This window comes from Grammomys surdaster, unplaced genomic scaffold (genome assembly GCF_004785775.1).
Source record: "Grammomys surdaster isolate TR1022 unplaced genomic scaffold, NIH_TR_1.0 125750, whole genome shotgun sequence".
Taxonomy (NCBI): domain Eukaryota; kingdom Metazoa; phylum Chordata; class Mammalia; order Rodentia; family Muridae; genus Grammomys; species Grammomys surdaster.
The window spans coordinates 2,576,618-2,600,910 of record NW_021620582.1 but is presented as its reverse complement, the minus strand read 5'-3'; the positions used below and the strand labels follow the sequence as shown (position 1 = coordinate 2,600,910).

General features: G+C 52.2%; 3 protein-coding genes across 7 annotated transcripts in view; 2 read left to right on the top strand and 1 right to left on the bottom strand.

Moving 5' to 3' along the window:
- Acin1 (apoptotic chromatin condensation inducer 1) overlaps positions 1-7,109 on the top strand; it is a 45,422-nt gene extending 38,313 nt beyond the window's left edge. For 2 of the 5 annotated variants that reach the window (XM_028788472.1, XM_028788469.1), the window contains 10 exons: positions 684-726; positions 1,978-2,111; positions 2,211-2,363; positions 3,199-3,337; positions 3,639-3,784; positions 4,375-4,482; positions 4,608-4,715; positions 4,909-5,233; positions 5,341-5,441; positions 6,222-7,109. In XM_028788472.1, coding sequence (XP_028644305.1) covers positions 684-726; positions 1,978-2,111; positions 2,211-2,363; positions 3,199-3,337; positions 3,639-3,784; positions 4,375-4,482; positions 4,608-4,715; positions 4,909-5,233; positions 5,341-5,441; positions 6,222-6,542 — 1,578 coding nt within the window. In that variant the 3' untranslated portion in view covers positions 6,543-7,109. The remainder of the gene's footprint in view (positions 1-683; positions 727-1,977; positions 2,112-2,210; positions 2,364-3,198; positions 3,338-3,638; positions 3,785-4,374; positions 4,483-4,607; positions 4,716-4,908; positions 5,234-5,340; positions 5,442-6,221) is intronic. The other 3 variants (XM_028788471.1, XM_028788473.1, XM_028788470.1) reach the window with 2 other exon arrangements.
- A 790-nt stretch (positions 7,110-7,899) lies between these two features.
- Positions 7,900-17,594, top strand: Cdh24 (cadherin 24). The gene is made up of 13 exons (XM_028788480.1): positions 7,900-8,043; positions 9,580-9,897; positions 10,078-10,372; positions 10,548-10,667; positions 10,741-10,908; positions 11,044-11,231; positions 11,671-11,924; positions 12,767-12,903; positions 15,070-15,191; positions 15,272-15,383; positions 15,616-15,864; positions 16,314-17,293; positions 17,383-17,594. Exons 2-12 carry the CDS (start codon positions 9,697-9,699, stop codon positions 16,811-16,813), a joined length of 2,346 nt encoding a protein of 781 aa, XP_028644313.1. The 5' UTR covers positions 7,900-8,043; positions 9,580-9,696; the 3' UTR covers positions 16,814-17,293; positions 17,383-17,594.
- A 4,959-nt stretch (positions 17,595-22,553) lies between these two features.
- Psmb11 (proteasome subunit beta 11) lies at positions 22,554-23,462 on the bottom strand. The gene has a single exon (XM_028788431.1). The coding sequence runs from the start codon at positions 23,460-23,462 to the stop codon at positions 22,554-22,556; it is 909 nt and encodes a 302-aa protein (XP_028644264.1).
- Positions 23,463-24,293: the final 831 nt, after the last annotated feature.

Genomic DNA, 24,293 nt, shown 5'->3' with positions numbered 1-24,293 from the left:
AGCGAACCTAGTATAATTATTTTCCTTGGTGTTGCTCTGAGTGGTCTTCAAGTATCCCACATCCTGTCAAGATGTCAGACTGGGCACTAAGTAAAGGAAGATTGTTCAAGTTGCCATCTCTAGAGTTGATTTTTCTCATATCTTTCAAATTGGCAAGGGAGGACTTAGGAGGACCCACTTACCCAAGTCTGGGCGTAGCTCATTGGGTTTGTGTCCTCATCCCTTAGATACAGTTGAGGACATGGCCAGCAACTTTAAAGGGCTGAGAGGGAGCCGGATATGGTGGCTCATGTCTGTAATCCCAGTGCTTGGGAGGCTGAGGCAGGAGGATCACCAAAAGTTTACAAAGTGAGACTCTGTTTCAAAAATCCTACAAACTAATGAAGTAGCTGAGGTGGCTAAGTCCCTCTCCATCTTATTTCTGGTAAAGCTAATACACTGGTGTGAGGTGACGTAGACGACCTTCCTCCCCGTGATGTTTGGTTTCATTTCCCTCTAACGTGCATTGACTCTGCTTCGTTTTTGCCGTTTGCTGCTTCTGTTTTGGTCTCTCTCTGTCAGTGTCTCTCTTTCTCTCTGTCTCTGTGTGTCTTTGGCATTTCTGATAAGATTGCCTGATTTAACCTTCCCCCCCCTCTCTGTGGGGTGTCTCTCTCTCTTTCTTCCTTACCTTCTCCATACAGAGTTCGATGCCCAAATCATTCAAGAGGAAAATCTCCGTTGTCTGTAAGTCTAGCCCCAAATCCCTGGTAAAAGTTATAAAAATGTCCACAGATGATTAAAATTTCATTTATTCCCGGTAAATTCTCAGGGTGCAGTTCTCCCTGCCCCCTGGCCTAGCAAGCCTTTGCCTTCCCTACACATGCAGGTTCCATTGTTTCCCTTTGAACCAATCCTATCATGTTTCTCCAGCCACTTGTGTGTGTGTGCACGTGCGTGTGTACAGGTTGGGGCATGTGTGTTCATGCGTGCATATGCATGTTACTTAGGATTGAACCCACAGCCTTGCACATGCTAGGCACCCAATACCACAAGCACACTTTAAGGAGAGCACTGTACCTCAGACCATTTCCAATCTGTTCTCTTATTACTTATTTTTGAGACAAGGTTTTTGCTAATGTAGACCAGGCTGACCGAAAACTGAATCTTGCCACGTCCTCTCAGGTAGCTGGGATTCCAGGCATGTGCTCCCTACCACACCCAACTCTTAGAGGAGATATCCTTTCCAGCATCTGACCTTGAATTTGAATTTGAAGACACCTGTGTGATGCTTTCCATTTTATACTTTATTCTAACACACAGGAATCAAATGTGCTCCTGAAAGTAACTTTTTTTTTTAAGATGTATTTATTTTATTATGTATACAGCATAATGCCTGTATGTTGCCTGCAGGCCAGAAGAGGGCGCCAGATCACATAAATGGTTGTGAGCCACCATGTGGTTGCTGGGAATTGAACTCAGGACCTCTGGAAGAGCAGTCAGTGCTCTTAACCACTGAGCCATCTCACCAGCCCCTCCTAACAGTAAACTTCAACTGTTGCCCGCTGAGGAACTTGGGCAGTGGTAGTTTTATTTTCTAGTTGCTCTGAAATTTGCTGTATAGACCAGGCTGGTTTTGAAATCAGAGATTTCCCCTGCATTTTCAAGTGCTGGGATTAAAGACATGTGCAACAGACACCCAGCAAGGAGCACAGAGTTTTACAGTGTGGTCTGTGTCCAGCTTCTCCTGCACTTAGTCTGAAGTGCGCCTCCAGCTAGTTACCCACCTCCTCCTTTTTACAGGTGAATAGTTCCCATCCGTAAGGAAGAGACAGCATCATTTTTGTTTACTCTTAGTTTCCCGTCCCCACCCCCCAATCTTTTCTTACATTAACCTTTTACTAAAGCTCCAGCCAAAGGCAATCTACAAGTGTTACGGTGTGAGCTAGTTAGGAACCTGAGACCATCTAACTGTTGGGTCCTATTTTTTGGGGACAGCAGCTACCAAGGGGGTGCAAGCTGGAAACAGTGACACAGAGGGGGGCCAGCCTGGTCGAAAACGTCGTTGGGGAGCCAGCACTGCTACAACACAGAAGAAACCTTCTATCAGTATCACCACTGAGTCACTCAAGGTGAGGTGGGCGGAACCAGGGAAGGGAGGATAAGACATGTTCAGGTGGGAGTAGACATGGGCCCAGTGTAACGGGGTAGCGGGGGTGTCTGTGTCCCAGAGCCTCATCCCCGACATCAAACCCCTGGCGGGGCAGGAGGCTGTTGTGGATCTTCATGCTGATGACTCCCGAATCTCTGAGGATGAGACAGAGCGTAATGGTGACGATGGGACCCATGACAAAGGACTGAAAATATGCCGGACAGTCACTCAGGTAAAAGTGCTGCACCCAGCATCAGGGGTGAGGCGGTGGGCAACGGCTGACAAGCTGAGGTAATGTGCTGGAAGGGAACGCCTATGCTGAGGGCCGGCCGGGTTATGTCAAACACTGGTAATTGCAAAGAAGATTTTATTAAAACACAACTATACCAATTTGTGTACCCTTTTTGGTTTTTTGAGACAGGGTTTCTCTGTGTAGCTCTGGCTGTCATGGAACTCACTCTGTAGACCAGGCTGGCCTTGAACTCAGAAATCTGCCTCCCAAGTGCTGGGATTAAAGACGTGCGCCACCACTGCCCGGCTCAATTTGTGTACTTGTTTCAGCAGCTTGTACTACAGTATCAGAATTGAAAACTAAAGTTGGCAAAGCCTCATAGTTTTAACATCTTGCTTCATGCAGAAAAATAGTTCAGGCCCGCAAGATTGCTCTGTGTGTAAAGGGGCCTGCCACAGAGCCTGATGCCCATCCTCAGGACCCATGTGATAGAGAGAACCAACTCCCAAAGCTGTCCTCACAAAAGTCACTGCATGTGTTCGTGGACACATAAGTGCACACAAATAATTAAATTGCTTGTTTTTGTTTATTAAGCCAGGCATGGTAGCACATGCCTTTAGTCCCAGGGAGGTGCAGGCAAGGGCATCTCTGAGGTCAAGGCCAGCTAGGACTACATAGACAGTATCTCAAAAAAAACACATAAAACAAAAGGTGAGGGCTGTGGAGAATAACCCGCACCAGTGGAGAGATTAATATGACTGCTATCTGGAGCCAGAGTCAGAGGAGAACGTGCCAGCGTGGGGAGAGAACACCTCTGTCTTCTGATGTCTTATAGGTAGTACCCGCAGAGGGTCAGGAGAATGGGCAGAGGGAAGAGGAAGAAGAGAAAGAGCCTGAAGCAGAGCCCCCTGTGCCTCCCCAGGTGTCAGTGGAGGTTGCCTTGCCCCCACCTGTGGAACTTGAAGTAAAGAAAGGTGGGTGAGGTACAGCGGCCATCTGAATTCTCTGAGGCCCATGTTTGGACCCATTTGAACATTTGATGCTTTCTGCCTTGTATTTCAGAAGTTTTCTGTGTCTGGTGTTTCCTAGACACTATTGTGAGCTGGGTTTGAGTCTTACAGTGTTGGAGTCTCCACAGTGAGAGTCTGCCCCTGCCCCTGGCCACATTGTGGATACTTGGCATATCTGGATGGAAGAGTGGCTGCTGGGTGGAGAAGAAAAGGAAAGGAGCAAGCAGTGCTGAGACTGAACTCTGTTCTTGTGATCTCTTTTTAGTAACATTAGGAGATACCTTAACCCGGCGGTCCATTAGCCAACAGAAGTCTGGAGTTTCCATTACAATTGATGACCCAGTCCGAACTGCCCAGGTGCCCTCCCCACCCAGGGGCAAGATCAGTAACATTGTCCACATCTCCAACTTGGTAAGTCATCATTCTTCTATCGAAGGCTCCTTTACTTTGGGGTTTACACTTTGGGTGGGAGCTGGAGAGATACCTCAGTGACCTTACTGCTGTTGAAGGAGACTTAAGTCAGTTCTCAGCATCCACTTAATAGTGCTGGACTCAGCCGGGCGGTGGTGGCGCACGCCTTTAATCCCAGCACTCGGGAGGCAGAGGCAGGCGGATTTCTGAGTTCGAGGCCAGCCTGGTCTACAGAGTGAGTTCCAGGACAGCCCGGGCTATACAGAGAAACCCTGTCTCGAAAAACCAAAAAAAAAAAAAAAAAATAGTGCTGGACTCAAGCTTGGATCCTCTGGAAAAAGAAGCCAGCGTTCTCATAGCCGTTGAACCATCTCTTCAGCCCCACATGGGAAATCTTTCCCATCCCCACAACCCTGAATGGAGTTTCTCTGTGTAGACCAGGCTGGCTTCCAACTCAAGATATCCACCTGCCACCCTCCCAAGTGCCGTCGATAAAGGCATGCACCATCATCACCCCGCACACATGGAAGGACTTGATGCTAGATGTGTAGGTGTTCTTTAAGACCTTGAAAGTTGATTTTCATTGGCAGGTTCGTCCCTTCACTTTAGGCCAGCTGAAGGAGTTATTGGGGCGTACAGGAACTTTGGTGGAAGAGGCCTTTTGGATTGACAAGATCAAATCTCATTGCTTCGTGACGGTGAGGCAAAGGGGCTGACTAGTTTCAGGCACATACTTGTTTAGTGAGCAATGTGGGCAGATGGAGGGCATTGCAGCAGCGGGGAGGACTAAAAGTGCACCATGCCTCTCTGCCTCTCCTACCAGTACTCAACAGTAGAGGAAGCCGTTGCCACCCGGACAGCTCTGCATGGGGTCAAGTGGCCCCAGTCCAACCCCAAATTCCTTTGTGCTGACTATGCTGAGCAAGATGAGGTGAGACACCTCAGAAAAGGAGGGAATGGGCCAAGGCAGCTATGCTGGTCAGTCCTGGGACCTTCACCAAACCTGCAGTCACTAAGAGCCTGGGTTTTCCTTCTCTCTCTGTACCCCTGGTACCTGGGCTCCCTCATTGGGAATGATGTAATCTTAATCTCTATTTTGATGGTCCTTGTCCCTCTGCCCACAGCTGGACTATCACCGGGGACTCTTGGTAGATCGGCCATCTGAAACTAAGACAGAGGAACAGGGAGCACCAAGGCCCCTGCATCCCCCACCCCCACCCCCAGTCCAGCCACCACCCCACCCCCGGGCTGAGCAGCGGGAACAGGAAAGGGCAGTGCGGGAGCAGTGGGCAGAACGGGAACGGGAAATGGAGCGACGGGAGAGGACTCGGTCTGAGCGAGAATGGGATCGGGACAAAGTTCGAGAGGGACCTCGCTCCCGATCACGGTCCCGTGACCGCCGCCGCAAAGAGCGAGCAAAATCTAAAGAAAAGAAGAGTGAGAAGAAAGGTACTTACTTAGCTGGGAGCATGTCTGGTGTTGGAGGGTCAGGGACCCAGGTGGGTTGGGTCAGAGGATTTTATGTTTCAGATCTGGTTTCCTTCTTCCCACCCTAGAAAAAGCCCAGGAGGAGCCGCCTGCCAAGTTGCTGGATGACCTCTTCCGTAAGACTAAGGCAGCGCCCTGCATCTATTGGCTCCCACTGACTGAGAGCCAAGTGAGTACTCTCCCTGCTGAGCAGTGGCCAGAGCTGGTCATTGCACCCAGGAGATTAACATGACTGACAGTAAAGGCCCTGGCATAGGCTTAGGAAAGTAAAGGGAGAGAGGAAGCGTTAGTCAACTTAGAGAAAGTGAAAGTGGACTCGGTCCACAAGGCAGGAACTAGAGCTTGTGGGATTTGAGAAGCTGTCTGTTAGCCAAGCTCCTTGGAACTTGATTTGTTAGCTGAGAAGTGTGTGTTTTTATAAGAGTCGTCTCTGCTTCTTAATAGCTACATTTGCATTTCTGTAAGAATCTCCGTGTGTGTGTTGGGGACAGGAAGGATATGCTTGCCATGTTGCTCATGTAAAGGTCAGGACAGCTCTGTGGAGTTGGTTCTGCTTCCGCCTCTACATGGACTCCAGGGTGGACTAAGTTGTCTGGCTTTTGTGGCAAGGGCTTTTACCCAGTGAGCTATCTTGGTGGCCCCTTGATGTGAATGAAAGTCTGGGAGGGTTTTAGGCTTAATGCTACTCCGATTTGTCTGCATCTAGAGTGATGAAAACTGGAGAAATACCAGACTGGTGCCAGCAGCCCCTGCCGTGTTCAGGGGGTGGGTGGGGCACACCATCCCTCATGCATGCCCCTTTTCCTGTGTAATAACGGAACTGACAGTGACCCTGCACTAGGAGTTCAGGATCTAGGCCAGAAGCATAAACTGGGGTCAGTTCAGACACTTCAGTCAATTCAGGACTGTGATACACTTCTCTGCTTCTGTCCCTCCTTCCTGACCACAGATTGTTCAGAAGGAGGCAGAGCAAGCTGAACGGGCCAAGGAGCGGGAGAAGCGGCGAAAAGAACGAGAAGAAGAAGAACAGAAGGAACGCGAGAAGGAAGCTGAGCGGGAACGGAACCGACAGCTAGAACGAGAGAAACGGAGGGAGCACAGCAGAGAGAGAGAGAGGGACAGGGAGAGAGAGAGAGACAGGGGTGACCGAGATCGGGATAGGGAAAGAGACCGAGACCGAGGCAGGGAGAGAGATCGCAGAGACACCAAGCGCCACAGCAGAAGCCGGAGTCGAAGCACACCTGTACGGGACCGGGGTGGGCGCCGCTAGCCAAGAAAACAATAGGAGAGCTGCAGGTACCTGCCACTCAGCCCTGGGAGGTTAAAGGCCACAGAGGGATAGGAACAGTCACCACCACCCTGGAACCAGGCATCTCCCACCATTGCTCAGTGCTGAACTATGACTGCCACACATCCCCATATACCAAATGGAGCAGTGGCACTCTTCCTGTTCCCCAACCTAACTCTTGGAACTTGGCCCTCTCCTTTCTTCCTGTTAAGTCTGAGAGGGAAGAGCTAGGCTATGAAGGGAGGATGTGGCCATAAGTGGGAATAACCAATGTCCCAGACTTCATTTTCCCTCCATCCTGCGTTCCACCTCCCTTGGTACTCACAGCCTTTTGGGAACAGCTGGGGCCAGGACTGGGTCACCTATGAGCTGAATCAGCCTCTCCTGAGTCCCAGGCCCCTGCAGTTCCCCGGTCTCTGTCCTGCAGCCTCTTGCCCTCTGGTTCCACTTTATATCCACCTTTTCCTTTTGTTCAATTTTTATTTTTATTTTTTTTATTATTAAATGATGTGGTCTATGGAGAAAAATAAAAATCTGACTTAGTTTTAATTAGCATTTGAGTGCCTTTCCTTGGGAAGAGTGGGTGAAGGGGAAGGTGAATGGGGTGAAAATGGTGGGCATCGGCGTCCTTCTGGAGCATCAGCCTCCCTCAGGAATCTTCATCCCGCCTTATCTCTAATCAGCCCAAAGCTGTATGTCTTTTTTCTCTGAGAAATAGGGTGGCCTGTTTCTTTTGCAGTATACCCTAACAGCTGGCGGGGTCGGCCTCTGGTCCCCCTGCACAATTAGGCATTTGGTCACCCTTCAAGGTATTTCCCACAATTGCCACCAGGGGGTGCAAACACTTTAGATCTTGCAAAGAGCTTCCCCCAAAAAAGGTTCTCACTGCCCACCAATGTGCCCCTGTCCATGGCGAGCTCCCTAGAGCTTCCCCTGCCGTACTTAAGTTCACCCTAGCTGACAACTCGCTGTTGTGACCCGCACAAGATCCTGAGGCGGTAGCCTCGCAGCCGCACCCGAACCCAGAACTGGGAACCGGGTCTCCCGCAGTGCTCTCCCAGCGCCCCGCCTCACGGTGTGCCTCCGCAGGTGCTGTGCTGGCCGATCGTGTTGGGTCCCCTCCGCCAGGCGCTGGGAATAAGAGCCTAGCCCTGCTGTCCGTGTACCTTGCCGCGCTGCGGGCCGGCCCGGGAGGGGCCCCGCATCTGTATGCGCCCAGCAGCCCGGGAGCCGCGGGGGCGGGGACTGGCTGGGGAGGGTCGGAGGCAGGGCTCTCCTCTCCCGCGCGAGCCGCCTCTCCTCCGCAGGCGGAGCCTCCTTCCCCCGCCCCCTCCGTCTCGCTCCCTTGTTCTCGCCGGGGCCGCTCAGACCTGCAGCGGAGCCGCGGCGCCGGCTTGGATCTGCTTGAGGCTGCGCCCCTGGGAGCCAGCGACGGAGGCGGGCGGAGCGCTGCTCGCGGTCCCGGGCCCCTCGGTAGTGACAGGTAAGAGTGCCTGCCCGGGTCGGGAATCCTCGCGGGGGCAGCGGGGGGCCAGCAGCTTGCGGTGCGCTCTGGCTGCGAGCCGTGCCGGCTCGGTTCTCCCGCGCTCTGCTCTCTCCCTTCTCACACACCTCTCCCTTTGCCTCCCGATTTTTCTTCACCCTTCCGCCTCTCTGGCCCTTCTCTCTCCTTCTTGTCCTGTCTCTTCTCACCTCTTCTGCCTTTTTCTTCCTCTAGCTTTCTCCTCTTTTCCCTTTCCCGCTCTCCTTTCCTCTCCTCGTTCCCTCCTGCTTTCCTGTTTCCCCAATCCTCCGTTTCCTTCCTTCTCTCCTCTTCGTCCCGCCTGCCTCTCTGGTCCCCTGCTGCCCTCTGGCTTCTTTTCTCTTGGGAGCAAAACGGCCTGTCAGGTGTGTGTCTGCTTTGGGGAAGGAGGAGGGGCACAGCTACCTGACCATGGGCCCCTTAAAGAGGAGGGAGAGAAATGGGAAGGGTCCTCTCCAGCTCCTTTCCCGCAGCCCCTCCCTACCTCTACTGCTCCTGGTAGCTTACTCTACCAGAATGAAGTTCCGAGGCCTGATCTATCTCTCTCTCTCTCTCTCTCTCTCTCTCTCTCTCTCTCTCTCTCTCTCTCTCACACACACACACACACACACACACACAGAGAGAGAGAGAGAGAGAGAGAGAGAGAGAGAGAGAGAGAGAGAGAGAGCAGGTTCCTCTGCCTCTACCAGTTCCCAAGCCTGGTACCCAGGACTCCTCTCTGCCTTTCAGATACTCAGGCTGCTTCCCTGATGTCTTTGCTTCTCTCTTGCTGCCCCTCTCTCTCCGTGATCTGTCTGTTTCTTATCTTTCTTATCTGGTCTTCCCTGTCTGCCAGACCATCCCTGATTCTTGATCCAGAGCCCTCAATCACACTGCCTCCAGCCCCTGGGTCAGCCTCCACTCCACCTCTCTCTGTCTCCTTGCCTGCAACCCTGTTCCCAATCCTTCCAGCTGTAGCCCCACTCTGCTTCCTTAGACCAATTCCCCTTAAAGACTGCTGCTGGCAGAAGGGGCTAGAGACAGTCTGGAGAGGTGGGGTTCCTGGGGGGCAGGGGAGGCTTTCCTAAGTCCAGCCCGACTCAGGCTGCACTCCTTGTCTTTCAGCCTGACCCTTCAGATAAGGAAGGCTGTGTGTCAATGAATACCAACCTCTTGGTTTTAAGCCCTTTCTCTGTCGGTTCATCTACCTTTTTCTAGTCCCCTAGCTATGTGCCCAAGGTAGAACAGGAACAGGATTTGAAATTCCAAGTCCCCTTAGCATTCTCCTTTCCTTTTCCCTCCCAGCTTTCCAGAGTTGACTGACCTGAGATTTATGGGCTTGGAGGGGCTGGAAGTGAATCCAAGCAGCGCCTGGGTGGAAGGCTCAGGCTGTCTGTCTTGGATGGGTTCTGGGCAGTGAGGTGTCTGGTTTCTTAGAGAGCTGGGCTTCAGTATCTAATTCGGGAGAGGAGTACGGTTTAGACTTTCCTTGATCCTCAGCCGCTACTTGTCCTACAGGTGTGGATCCATGGGGTAGCCTCAACGCATCTTCCCCAGCCAGCTCATGGGCCACCTGGCCCGGCCCAGCCTCAGCACCTGGGGCCAGTGAACAAGAGCCCTGGCTGGATTACAAACATGTGGGGCCTTGTGAGGCTCCTGTTGGCCTGGCTGGGTGGCTGGGGCTGCATGGGGCGCCTGGCAGCTCCAGTCCCAGCCTGGGCAGGGTCCCAGGGACACTCAGGTCCTACACTGCTGCGGACCCGAAGGAGCTGGGTCTGGAACCAGTTCTTTGTCATTGAGGAATATTCTGGTCCAGAGCCTGTCCTTATTGGCAAGGTAAGGGTCAACCCTCTCCATGACTACTCTAGTCTGTCAGACCCTTAGGCCCTGCCCAGAAACTTCATCAGTCTGCAATGACCTTGCTCCCCCAGCATTCCTCACACACCACCCAAACCTAGACTCTAACCCTGTGAGTCCACACTTGGAGCTTTCTGCCATTTTCTCTGCCTCTTGCAGCTGCACTCAGATGTTGACCGGGGTGAGGGCCGCACCAAGTACCTGCTGACTGGGGAGGGGGCAGGCACTGTATTTGTGATTGATGAGGCCACAGGCAACATCCATGTGACTAAGAGTCTGGACCGGGAAGAGAAGGCACAATATGTGCTGCTGGCCCAAGCTGTGGACCGAGCCTCTAACCGGCCCCTGGAACCCCCATCAGAGTTCATCATCAAAGTGCAGGACATCAATGACAATCCACCTGTGTTTCCCCTTGGGCCCTACCATGCCACTGTGCCTGAGATGTCTAATGTTGGTGAGCGCCCCAGCCCTGGATGACCTAGCTTACCTGGGGCTCTTTACTCCTCCGTCTGCTTTGGTTGTCTACCCTAGAATTCACTAACTCTGCCTCCTTCACATCTGGGGTCCCTCAGTCTACTCTTCTTTTCTGGCCTTGCTGCTGCTGAGTGGGGTGCGGGAATCTCCCACAGGGACGTCTGTAATCCAAGTGACTGCTCACGATGCTGATGATCCCAGCTATGGAAACAGTGCCAAACTTGTATACACGGTGCTGGATGGACTGCCTTTCTTCTCCGTGGACCCCCAAACTGGTAAGAGTGGACTTTGGAGCCTTACAGGGCAGCCATGGGGACAAGCACCCCTGACCCAGTGTTTCTCCCTTAGGAGTGGTTCGTACAGCCATCCCCAACATGGACCGGGAGACCCAAGAGGAGTTCTTGGTGGTGATTCAAGCCAAGGATATGGGTGGCCACATGGGGGGGCTGTCAGGCAGCACTACAGTAACAGTCACCCTCAGTGATGTCAACGACAACCCCCCCAAGTTCCCTCAGAGTAAGGGGGGCAGTTCTCTGCTCAAACAATCCTTTGATGCCCTACCTACATACAGACTTTGGAAAAAGTTGTGGGGTAGGGAGGAGGATTGGAGACTTCTCTTAAGAACACATCTTCCCTCCTTGTTCCCCTGAGGTCTATACCAGTTCTCAGTGGTGGAGACAGCTGGACCTGGAACCCTGGTGGGCCGGCTTAAGGCCCAGGACCCAGACCTAGGGGATAATGCCCTAATGGCTTACAGCATCCTGGATGGGGAAGGATCAGAGGCCTTCAGCATCAGCACAGACTCCCAGGGTCAGGACGGGCTCCTTACTGTCCGGAAGGTTAGCTTTCTGCCTGTTAATACCTGCAGCCTCAGCTTGGAGTGCAAAGCTCGATGGTAGGGAGCTTGCCTACCCTGCACCAAGGCTGAGATTTCATTCCCAGCACCAGAAAAAAAAAAAAAAGCAAAGCCGAGGACCTCCGCCCCCTGCACTGCAGGCTCACAGGAGCCTTGTTCCTGCCCCACCGCTGCCAATACTTTTAACCAGTTTCCAAGAACCATACTTAGCACCTCTCTGTTGGGGATTGGGGGTCATACCAATCTTACCTTTTAGAATCACCAGCTACGCAGTGTGCCACCTACTCATGACCACTGAGGCCATGCCTCTCCATGGTCACCTCTCCTCAGCACTGGATGCACATGGAAAAGAGACTTTGCACCTGTGAGCTGGGCTCACCCCAGTTTCCCAATACTTCACTCTCTGTCTCCCTTCCTCATAGCCCCTGGACTTCGAGACTCGTCGCTCTTATACCTTCCGTGTGGAAGCCACCAACACACTCATTGACCCAGCCTACCTGCGGCGAGGTCCCTTCAAGGATGTGGCCTCGGTACGAGTGACAGTGCAGGATGCTCCAGAGCCTCCCGCCTTCACCCAGGACACCTACCACCTAGCAGTACCTGAAAACAAGGCCCCAGGAACCCTGGTGGGCCGGATCTCAGCCAGTGACCTGGACTCCCCAGCCAGCCCCATCAGGTTAGCTGGGCTGTGAGCTGGGGAGGGACAGGGCTTCCTTGAAGGAGGCTAGTTATTCATAGGATGCGCCATCTACATGACAAACCATATTACTTAGCAAAGACCCCACTTCCTATGCCAGCTTCCTGGTCAGCAGGTCTAAGTGCTGGAGGAACTCTGGAAGGCCCAGGTCGCCACCACCTATTTCTTTGGCTAGACTGGAGTGGCGCCTCCTAGTGGCAGTTCAAGCAGATGCATTCTCATTTGATAAATGGATCGCTATTGATCGTGCCCAAAGTGCTTCACATTTTACCCACTCGATAACATTTAATTGTCATAATGTCCCTATGAAGTGGGTATCATCATTTCTACTTGTTTTACGGGCCAACCATGAATGGCTAAGTTGTTTGCCCACTGTGGGGCGACAGAGCTGGAGTTCAGATTTGACGTGGTCCACCCTGTGAACCTCCACTCTTCCACCTTCCTGGCCAGCATCCCTGACACAGCTCTCTGAGGGAAGTCCTGTTGTCCCTCCCATTTTGCAGTTAATTAAACAAGGTCAAATGAGTTCCCCCAAGGTCACTCAGGTGGTCAGAGGCAGAGCAGGGATGAAACACAGGTCCCTAGGTTCCAAGAACAGAGACAAGTCTGAAACACAGGGAGTGTCTCTCCTTCTACAACTCCTATGGAATCCAGTCCCCCTGTGACATAGGGCTTCCCAGGGACTCTAGCCTGACTGACGGCTCTGCTCAAGACACTTGGACACTCTAGCAAGATGAGACTTGAGACCCGGCAGGATGAACAGAACAGAGAGTAGGGAGTTGGGAGAGGGGGCAAGTCCCAGATCAGCCCATTTTCCCTAGATACTCGATCCTCCCCAACTCGGATCCAGAGCGTTGCTTCTCCATTGAGCCCGAAGATGGCACTATCCGTACAGCAGTGCGCCTGGACCGCGAGGCTCGTGTCTGGCACAACCTCACCATTCTGGCCACAGAGTTGGGTGAGAAGTCCTGGGCCCTGAGGAGCATCGTTGCGGCAGAGAGCTATCCCTGAGTGTGGGTGGGGAAGGGTAGCTGCAACCTCACCTGTGTTCAGCTCCTGGCCCTCAGCCCGTGAAGCAGGCATCCTTGGGCTGGTGGGGGAGCCTGCCTGAGCAGGCACTTATGCCTCGCCTGATTTGCTCAAACCCAGAGCCACACCTCCCAACCCAAGTGTTAACAAACTGCCAGGGCCAGAAAAGGACTTTAAAGGACTTTGCAGGAGTGTGTCAGCAGCCCTCAAACAGGAGCTCTTCTAGAAGCCTTGCAGGGACTTGTCCCCACACACTGAAGTAGGAAAGAGTGCCAGTTCCATATGTGGAGCCCATCTTGTGCCCCCACCACCATCAGCACCACCCGGTTCAGTTCTCTGCCCTGGCAAGACAGGGAAACCCCTCACCCTTCTGTAAGTAGCACCTTATGCCTCTGTTCACATCCCTGCTGTTTTTAAATTGTACATTAGCATTATGGCTGTATAGCTAGATATCAGTACATGCCAGCAAAGAGCCGTATGTATATGTTCATATGGGCATGTGCTCAGGAATGAGTATAGTTCACATGTGACCTGTACAGCTGTGTGGCACACACCTATAATCTCAGCACTAGGGAGGCTAAGGCAGGAGAATCGGGAGTTCAAGGACTATTTGAAGTAGATGAGATCCTATATATAAAGAAAAAATATATATGTGCATAGACATATATACTTATGACTTAGATATGATGCTACATGTTCACACCTGAGTGTTTACATAGAATTATATTTGTGGTATTTGTGTGATTCGATTGTACAGTGGTGTATACAAGTAGCTATAGAGGACACTTTGTCTGTGACGGTTTGTGGACCGATGAGTTATTGCTTATTGTGTATTAGGTACTACTTTAAGTACCAAAAATGGATCAACTCGTTCAGTCATCACAACCAGATAGGGAGATATGATTAGTTCCCTGTTTTCCAGTGAGGAAACTCATAAGGAGAAGTTAAGTGACTTCTCAAAGTCACACAGAAAATAAATGGCAGAGGTATCTGACCCAGTCAGTCAGTCAACATTGTGAGCTGTTCTCTCCTCTACCTTCCTGCTTCTGTTAAATATATGTGTGTATATGTGTTTCTGTCTGTGCAGCTGTGTCCTCTCTGGCAGTATTGTGTATCTGTAGCTGCAAGCATATCTGTAGAGATAATTCTGTGTGTACATGTGTGGTGTATGTTACATGCATTGCTACCTTGGTCTGGTTGCTTGTTTATATGTAGCTCTGCGTATGTGTGGCCCCTACTCTCCTCATGTTCTTGCAAAATCCTACTCTTATCCCCGCCCTAACATTGGCTAATAGTTCATGGCCCTTACTGCAGTGAAAGACTGGACTCCTGTTGTCCTGTCTCTAGTTACCTTAGGGCCAGGCAGCCCACACAACCCGCCCTGCCCCAGGCTCAGCCCATTTCACTAGGCCCAGCTGCCTGGCCTCAACCCAGACAAAAGATGACATGGCCATGAGAAACAAAGCAAGATCCTGGTAGGGAGCCACCTAGGGTGGGGCCTAGGCTCTGCACCCTGTAGACCATGAAGCTCTTCCTCCTACAAGGTCAACTCTCAGTGAGACAAATTGCGGTTATTACGACTTCCCAGACCTTTGATGGCACGTGTGCGTGCGTGTGTGCGTGCGTGTGTGCGTGCGTGTGTGCGTGCGTGTGTGTGTGTTTCATGTCCCTGTGGGCCAGGCTGGGATGGGGGATAAGGCCACACTCACTAAGCATACCTGCTTTGTGTATGTTTGATTTGTCTTCAACACCCACATGCTATATGTATGGTATGACTTTATATATTTCATGGTTTCTATTTACATACCCTGTATGTCCCTTCTGCCTACCTTTCATGTATGCATGTGCTGTGCTTATCTTGCATGAGTTGCTGTGTGTGAATCATCCGTTTTGTATTTGCATGTGTCTTGTATAATTATCTTATGTGAACATATCTATGTAAACACATATGTTCTTGGCATAGTGCCACCCACTTTAAAACATGGTTTGCTGCCCGTGTGTTACACACTATCTCATGTTGTTCTATGCATATGCCTCTGACCAGGTATATGGTATGTGCATGTATGGTGTACTTATGTTGGTATTCTGGCTTCAGATAGCTCTGCACAATCCTCCCGTGTGCAAGTGGCCATCCAGACCCTAGATGAAAATGACAATGCTCCCCAGCTGGCTGAGCCCTACGACATCTTTGTCTGTGATTCTGCAGCCCCTGGCCAGGTAAGCATCTGAGGCAGATGCATTGGCGTCTCAAGGCCGCCAGCAGCCATTCCACTGAAAAGCTTCCATCTTCTTCCCAGTTGATTCAGATCATCCGGGCTCTAGACAGAGATGAAGTTGGCAACAGTAGCCAAGTCTCCCTTCAAGGTCCTGTGGGCCCTGATGCCAACTTTACAATCCGGGACAACCGAGGTGGGTGGCCTTCTGCATCCATACCCATGCCTGTCTCCCTCCTCTCCTTCCCACCCCTGCCCCAGCCCAATTGCCCCTGCCTGACCTGAGGAACCATCAGAAAAAGTAGGTGTCAGTGACACTTGTTTGTGTACTGTGTGTGTTCCTTCCGTAACTCTTCCCTGGGAAGCTGGCACTATGGGCAGGACCAACCCTACAGGAAGGTACCTCAGCCACCTTCCTTTTCCCACAGATGGCTCTGCCAGCCTGCTGCTGCCTTCCCGCCCTGCTCCACCCCGCCAGGCCCCCTATCTGGTTCCTATAGAACTTTGGGATTGGGGCCAGCCAGCCCTGAGCAGCACTGCCACGGTGACCGTGAGTGTGTGTCGCTGCCGGCCTGATGGCTCCATGGCATCCTGCTGGCCTGAGGCTCAGCTCTCACCCACTGGTCTCAGCACTGGAGCCCTGCTTGCCATTGTCACCTGTTTGGGCACCCTCTTTGGTGAGTCGGGCTACAGTGGGACGAGATGTGATATCTGGGCCTGTTTTCTGGGGAAGGAGAAAGCAGGTCTATAGGTCATGAATGACCTCAGGCCTGGATTTCCTGTTACCTGATAGGTCCAAGAGAAAAACGTCTGTCCTGGTAATTACTGGAGCTGCAAATCCATGAAAGTAACTAGCCATAAAAATTGATCAGGCCCTTATTCTGTGCCAAGCGTGGTGCTGGGCACGACACAAACGTTTCATTTTAATCTTTCAAACACCTAAAGAGATAAAACTTTTTTTCACGTAAATTTCTCACACATAGCAAATAAAGGGCAAAGGCAGGATTCAAACAAGGATTGTCAAGTGTCAGATCTAGGGCTTGTAGACTCTGGCCACACTGCCTCAGCTTTCGTCTGGCCCTGCATGACAACCAGCTGGCTCCGTGGCCTGTGTGCTCTCGTGCAGCCCTGGTGGTGCTCTTCGTGGCCCTGAGGCGGCAGAAGCAGGAAGCCTTGATGGTACTGGAGGAGGAGGACGTCCGCGAGAACATCATCACCTATGATGACGAGGGTGGTGGAGAGGAGGACACCGAGGCCTTCGACATCACAGCCTTGCAGAACCCAGACGGAGCCGCTCCTCCAGCAGCCGGTCCGCCAGTGCGCCGCGACGTGCTGCCGCGGACCCGAGCGCCACGCCAGCCCAGGCCACCGGGCCCCGCTGATGTGGCGCAGTTGCTGGCGCTGCGGCTGCGGGAGGCGGATGAGGACCCCAGCGTGCCCCCGTACGACTCGGTGCAGGTGTACGGCTATGAGGGCCGAGGCTCCTCCTGCGGCTCGCTCAGCTCCCTGGGCTCGGGCAGCGAGGCTGGCGGTGTCCCTGGCCCCGCTGAGCCACTGGACGACTGGGGCCCACTCTTCCGCACTCTGGCAGAGCTGTATGGGGCCAAGGAGCCCCCGGCCCCCTGAGGCCGGCCCTGGCCCTGCCGCTGCGCTGCGGTGGGGTAGTGCACACAGGCCCTCTGAGTGAGCCCCACAGGGTCCAGGCAGGCTGCGGCAGCCCAGGGACCCGATGTGTCCCTCCTTTCCCCCTCCCTCTTACCTCCCACTCCTCAGTCTGTGTGTTTCTCCAGAGGTCCCTGTCTGTGACTCTCCACTGTCGGGGATGGGTTGGGTTTTATATCTACCCCCGACCTCTGTTCTCACTGTGACTCTGTGGCTGTTTTTGTCTCGTACTTCTAATCGTTCAGATTCTGTCTCCCTTGCCCACGCACATGCTCTCTCTGTCTGTCTCCTGCCCACATGTCCCTCCCTTCTCTTTGAGTCCCTGTGACTGGCTTTTTGGTTTGTTTGTTGTGTTTTTATTTTGTTTCTGTTATCCATCCCAAAAGCAAGAGAATCTTCCAGCCACGGCTGTCCCACCCTACTGCAGGAGATGCTCTGCTCCAGGTCAGTGGCCAGGGACTGACCGCAGAGGAGTGTGGTGGACCAAAGCTGCTCTCCCACTCCTGCTCCTAAACCAACTCCATCCCTTACAGACCTGCCCGCATGGTTCCATCCATCACTCATGGCCTCATCCTGGCCCCATTGGCTTCTAGCAGAAGGAAGGAGGGAGCCAGCCCACCTCCTAGGGCAAGAGCTTCAGCCCCACGTGGTCATCTCCCTGGAGCTCTCTGCCCAGCTGTCAGCCTGCCCTGGGCAACCCAGCTCTGGGCATTGTCTTGTGTGCTTCTCAGGCCCCAGAAGGGAAGGGGGTTGGGGGGGGGGGTAGAAAGGGGAGGCAGCTGGGGAAGAGGGAAAAGGGAGGAAGGGGAGGGGCCTCCATCTCTAATTTCATAATAAACACTTTATTTTGTAAAGTAGGAGCCTGCTTCTGTTTCTGCACTCAGGTTTCTGGACAGAGCTTCCTTTGTGCTAAGAGTAGAAACAGTCTAAGCCTCTCTACCCCTGGCTCATTCCTTCTCCTTGGAGGTACCCACTTTAAGACTGTCAGAGGAAGGAGTGTGGGGAACACACATTTGAGGAGCAGAAGGATAATGACTGTCGCCATGCCCACCACCAACTCTTCAGGTCCACTTTCATTTGTCTCAGACAGTCTGTGGGATTGGCAAGAGAGGTGTGAGCAAGGGGAATTCAGGGCGAGAGCTCCTGTGAAGACTGAGACCAAGAAGAGGAAAAGAGGAGGCTGCACACCAGCTATAACAGCAGCAACAAAAGTGAGGGTTGGTAGAGGGCTGAAGGCAGCAGGCCGGGCCTGGGCCTGGGGTACTATTAAAGGGTGGCCTGTGGTAGAATGGGTGATACTGGCTAGGACCTGCCACTTCCTCTTTGACACACACTCCCCCGCCCACAGGTCTTGGTCTTCATGGAGCACAGAAGAGTCAGGATGTCAGTGGTTAAGGGGTAGAATCCATCAGGTGGGGTGCCAGCTGGACAGGACTGCCAGCATCCCCAGTGCCCACTTCCCCAGGCAAAGGAGCCGTGTGCTTTAGGAATAGCACATGCCTCAGGCCTCTTCTCCAGGTAGGTCTAGGGCTACCCAGCAGTAGGTGGGACCTGGCCAGTCTCTGTGACCTCCCTACTCAATGTGTAATGCTGGCAATTGGAGAAAGCTGCTTTGATGGGAAAGACAGGGTCTCACCTTGTAGCTCGGCTGATCTGGACCTCACTTTAGAGCCCCAGCTAACCAGCCTTAAACTCACAACAGGCCTCCTGCCTGCATCTCCTAAGGCCTGAGACTGAGGTCACACAGCTGGGAGCAAACCTCATGTCTTCCAGAGTTGCTGATTTAGAACGAGCAGGTAGGAGGAGAGAGAGTGGGGTGGTCAGATGCTGTTTGTATTCAAATGCTAAACTCTGTACCCCAGGACCTGGTTGCTCTGAGAAGAGCAGATCCTCACATATAACAGGTTCTGTTGTATAAACCTTGCCCTCCAAGTTACCCATGATTGGTTAATAAAGATGCCTACAGCCTGTAGCTGGGCAGAAGAGAGGTAGGCGGGACTTTGGTTCTCAGGCTTGATGTCTCAGTCAGGGACCACAGGATGAGAGAGGACAAGAAGGAAGAAGCCACCATGGGGTAGTTGGATCATGAGCACATGGCCATGAGGGCCGATCTATTGGAGTAGGATCGGCCCAGGCAGAACATGGCAAGTGACATCTCAAGGTTAGTGACAGGGATGTAGACAAAATAGCTTAGAGGGTTGACATCTGCCCAACTCTAGTGTTTTAAGGCTTATTATAAAGATTTATGTCTATTATTTGGGAAATAAATTCTCTCAAGGTGGGGTAAGAAACCCCTAGATGCTTACAGGGAGACCTCCGTTGCTGGTTATTTTCTTTGCTGAAGTTGCATTAAAAGTCCTGCATAAGAGCAAGTAGGTGTCTATCCCTCCAGGGTCTTAAGAAACTGAAGATGCAGCAACCAAAGCAGGACACCAGAGAAAGCATGATTCATGGGCCAGTCTCAGGGAAAGAAGGGTACTTTCTTTTTTTTTTTTTTTCCAGTTTTTCGAGACAGGGTTTCTCTGTGTAGCCCTGGCTGTCCTGGAACTCACTCTGTAGACCTGTAGACCAGACTGGCCTCGAACTCAGAAATCTGCCTGTCTCTGCCTCCCAAGTGCTGGGATTAAAGGTGTGCACCACCACCGCCCGGCTGAGAAGGGTACTTTCAAAAGGAACATTAGCTTTGCCCAGCCCTACCAACCATGCTGAGGCACCTCAACAATGCATTAAAAAACTTAAACTCCCAGGGCAGCCAGGACTACACAGAGAAACCCTGTCTCGAAAAACAAAAACAAAACAACAACAACAAAAAAAAAACAACAAAAAAAAAACTTAAACTCCTGGGGCTAGAAGAATAGCTCAGGTGTGAAGGGCGTTAGCTGCTCTTCAGAAGACCTGGGTTCAGTTCCCAGCACCCACATGCTGGCTCATACACATCACTAACTCCAGGGGATTTGATATCCTCTTCTGACCTGCAGGCAGCAGGCAAGTATGTGGTACAATATATACATGAAACAAAATACCCATGCACATGAGTCAAAAAAAATTAAAGCAAAAACACAGGAACCTGGGGCTGGAGAGATGATTTAGCATTGACCGTTCTTCCAGAGGTCCCCCCCACCCACCCTCAGTCGATTCCCTGCACCCACATGGTAGCTCACCATCATCTAGAACTCTGCATCCAGGGGACCTGGTACCCTCTTCTAACCTCGGTGGGCACCAGGCATGCATGTGGTACACATATATACACGCATACACTCAACAACATCAACAACAAAACACTTAAACATTTCCTCAAAAACTGTTTAAATTTTTTTCTTGTTCATGTGTTTACATAGTGTATCTTTTTCCTATCTTTCCACATGTTGGTCCTGGGGACTGAACTCGTGTCATCAGGTTTGGTGGCAAGTACCTTTACCTGCAGAGCCATCTCTCCTTGAAAATTTCCAGGGTTTGGGAAAACTAGCTTATCAGTGAAACCTGTAAGTTTAAATATCTCATCGCCTGCCAGAAAGACTAGATAAGACCATGGAAGGGAGAGGGAGGAGACAGAGGAGGAGATGGAAGTAGACCCAAGTTCTGTTCTTTCAGGGTTCTAGCCTCCTTGTCCAGTCTGGGAAGAGAGGCACAGAGCATCTCAGGGGGTTGAGTTGCACAGCAACCCTTTGGCTGGTCTCAGATGTTCATCTCAGGTCCGAGACCACCCCTCTGCCCCTGCCTCTGTTCACTGCCTGAAAGCCCCCAAGTAGAGCAGCAGGGTAAGGAGTAGCTATAGGCTAGTATACAGCCCTGCCCCAACCTTCTCTTTTCTGTGGCTCTCCACTGTGCAAGATGGCTGGCGTTGTGCCACACAGGCTGCAGTGGCTGCTCTTATTTAAGTGTTGCTCCTTTCTCTTCCGAAGAAGAATGACACATTCCTCACCCACCACACCGAAGTGTAGATACCTAGCTTAAATCATTCACCTATTGCTGGACATAAGGCCCCCATCAATGGCCATGAATCTGAACCCACTCATGCTTGTGCAAAAGTTACCTCTCCTCATCTGCTTCTTCAGGACTAGGATGTCCCAAGTGTCCTTAATCTGTAGATATCACTTCTAGAGACCCATATCTCCTCCCCAAGGGAGTTTGCAAGGGATGAAGGTTGCTGTGAAGGCCAATAGCCAGATTTTCACCCTGGCTCACAAGCTAGTCCCTATGTACTGGGTACCTTTCTGTAGTCCTCTGGGTTTGAGGTGTTTGTTTTTTTAAGTTGTTTGTTTGTTTGTTTGTTGTTTTAGAGACAGGTTTTTCTGTGTAGGCCTGCTGTCCTAGAACTCACTCTGTAGACTAGGCTGTCCTCAAACTCAAGAGATCCACCTGCTGCTGCCCACTTGAGTACTGAGATTAAAGTTGTAAGTCATCACTACTCATCCTCTGTTCTTTCTGGGGGGTCCCCAACTTTCCTTCTGACTCTCCTGAGTTTGGAGAATCTGGGTAAGAATCTATAAGTCTAAGTCTGATTTCAAGGAATTCTTAAGCCTAAATGCACACTGTCAAGGAAGGAGAAGCAGTTGTCAGTCTTAGGTCTGGAGACTTCAGGTGAGAGAAAAGTTCGTTCAGCGCCCCTTATCCAGACCCCACCTCCTGTCCAGCCCTGGGGTGGGGGTCAGTGGTGCTCCTGAAGGTGAAAGCCTGTATCTCCAAGTTCAGGCTCCCTAGAAAGTCAGAGTAGGCCAGGAAGGGCAGATGTGCTAGCTGGCACGAGAGGCACAGCACCCTCCCTCTGGTCTTCATTCTCCAGCAGGAGCAACCAGGAGAGGCTGGACCAAAGAGACAGGGAGAGGTCTACAGGGTAGAGAGCAGGGCCACGTATGCTACAGGGCATGTCTCAGGCCCTGGCCAACACAGCAAGATGAGACCAGGAATGGACAGTTTCTCTGAGCTCACTCCTCCAAGCCCATGAGTTCCTTGGAGTTCATTCATCTCCAGCCAACAGGCAGGAGTTTGGCCCATTCCCCAGAAGCCTGCAAGGAAGGCAGAAAAAAAGGCAAGACAGTGGGGGCTGGGAGGAAAAAGTGCAGAGAGGAAGGACTGAGAGTGTCTAAGCCCCACAGTACTGTCACCGACTGTAACCTGGGTAAGTCCCATCACTCTTTAAACTTGGTCCAGGTTCAATAAACAATCATGCTTGCAAAAGCTGCCGTGAGAACTGCACTCTGTAGAGGTGGAGTCATTAGAGCCGTTACAGTCATGGTGGGAGTGGAGGGCCAGCAGAGACAAGACCATCACCGCCACCACTAAACTAGGTCCTAGGTACTCTCTCCTGGCTGTCCAGCCTGACCAAGTTGAGAAGGCGACCAGCTGAAAGAGAAAACAAACCAGATAAGGACCAAAATGAGAATAGCAACCAGGATGGAATGACAAAAGAGGGTCCAGCACATAGCATGACAGTTGGCACACAGTAGGCATGCAGCAAGTGTTTGTTGAGTCACTTTAGAGGCAGAAGGAGACTATACCATCCATTAGGCGTCATCAGAACATGTTGGACAGAGACATCAGTAGTTCCGGGAGGCAGAGAGAATGGGGACTTAAAGAAAAGCAGGCAACCCAGAAGGGCCAGAGTCAGATGCCATGAGGCTGCTCCCAGAACTAACCCTGCCAAGGCAGCCTCATTCCCTGGCCTACCCCTTTTGTCCCTGCAGTCCCCAAGGTCTGTCCTTTCTCACATGTTTTCAGTCTTCAGTGTTATCTTACAGTCTTCTGGTGTCACCTCCTCTAGCTTCACAAAGAGTTCTCCACTGTCTTGAGCATCTTGTAGAGTGGCAGGCTCAGGATGGACTTCACTAGCTTTTGCCTCCAGCTCCTGCTCCAAGTCCCGGGCTTTCTGTAGCTCCCTATACAGCACACAGGCATCGCTGCGGGATACATACTCCCATCCACTCTCCCGAACGTGGAAAAGGTCCACTGAGCCCCCTGAATAAGCATCGCGGTGGGTGGCATGGGCAACAGCACAGCGGGCCAGTGTGTAGGCTTCCTGGATGGTCATGTCATAGTGGTAGCTACGGTCAAGCACTCCATAGGCATAGGGAGATCCAGAGCCCACTGAGAAGATATCCCCCTGCAGACAAGTGCCGTCACTGTAGACATAGAAGAGAGCGGGGCCAGAGTGGTCCCAGCCACACAGGGCAGTGGCCACACATAGATCCAGACCTCGATAGCGGGACATCATAGCTGACAAGAGTTTGGCTGTGCCTGCCACACTGGGCAGCTGGCCTTCCCTCAGTTCCCGGAGCCGCAGCTCCCGCCGTAGCACCCGGTACCATGTGGCACAGTCAGCAGAGGTTCCAGAGGTGGTACCCAGGAGATGCTGGTGCACAGGGATGACCTTCCGTGAGGCTGGACATGCCACATAGCTGCCACAGGAGGAGCGAGTGTCTGCTGCAGCGATGACACCGTGACGGAAGCGAAAGGCCAGGGTGGTGGTGCCATGAGCCAGCCTGGGGCCACAGATCTGCAGGAAGGTCTGAGGGTCACAGCCCCGGGGTACAGCCCAGCCACCAGCCTGAGGCAAGCGAACGGATGGTCCCTGAGTGTCCGGGGCCTGCCACTTGCACACATCCTGAAGAGCCATCCCTGAGGCTGAGTGAAAGTTGGAAGGAGCAGGGCAGCATTTGAGGCCTGGGTCAGCAGGGAAAGAAGAAGGACGCTGTGGAGAAGCTGGGCTGTAGCCAGGACCAGTGAGTGAGACATGTGAGCTAATGGTTCATGTCTCCTCAGTCTCAGATCAGGCTTTGGAATTGGCTGGTGAAAGATCTCCACCCACCTCAGAGAACTGCCAAGGGGAGACAGAACAAGCCTGCAGAGGCTCCTACATTTCAAAAACGCCACCTGTCAGTCTGACCTTCCATTGTTGTAATGCAGGTAAGAGTCACCAATAGAGTCTCCTGTCTGTCATCCGGCGTCTATCCAGAGTGGGGTAGAGGCACAGGATCAGGGTGACCCCATAGAAGGGCAGATGCAAGCGGAGGAGAGCTGGGCCCGCCACAGTTTGGCTGTGTGGGACGTTAGGCATGAAAGAATGTCCAACTCATGGAAAGATGGGGGAACAGAACATGGACTGTGCTGAACACAGAAAAGGGCAAGAGAGTTTCTGTAAGAGGGAGAAGGAGAAAGACACTCAAATTCCTCCCAGAAAGCAGGTTACTGAGGGGTAAGAGTGCCAGACCTTGAGTCTCCCTTCTGCCTGGGGACAAGGAAGATGGTGATCCTAGGCTGGGAAGGTCACTCAGTGAGTAGGGGCACTTGCTCCACACATCTGACAACAGAGTTTGATCCTCAGAGCCCACGCTGAAATGCAGAGACAGAGACACCCGTCTGTAAGCAGCATTCCCGTGAGAGACCAGTATAGTCAGGTCCAAATCCATTCACCACAGCCTCTTTTCTCTCTGTTCCTAGTACATTT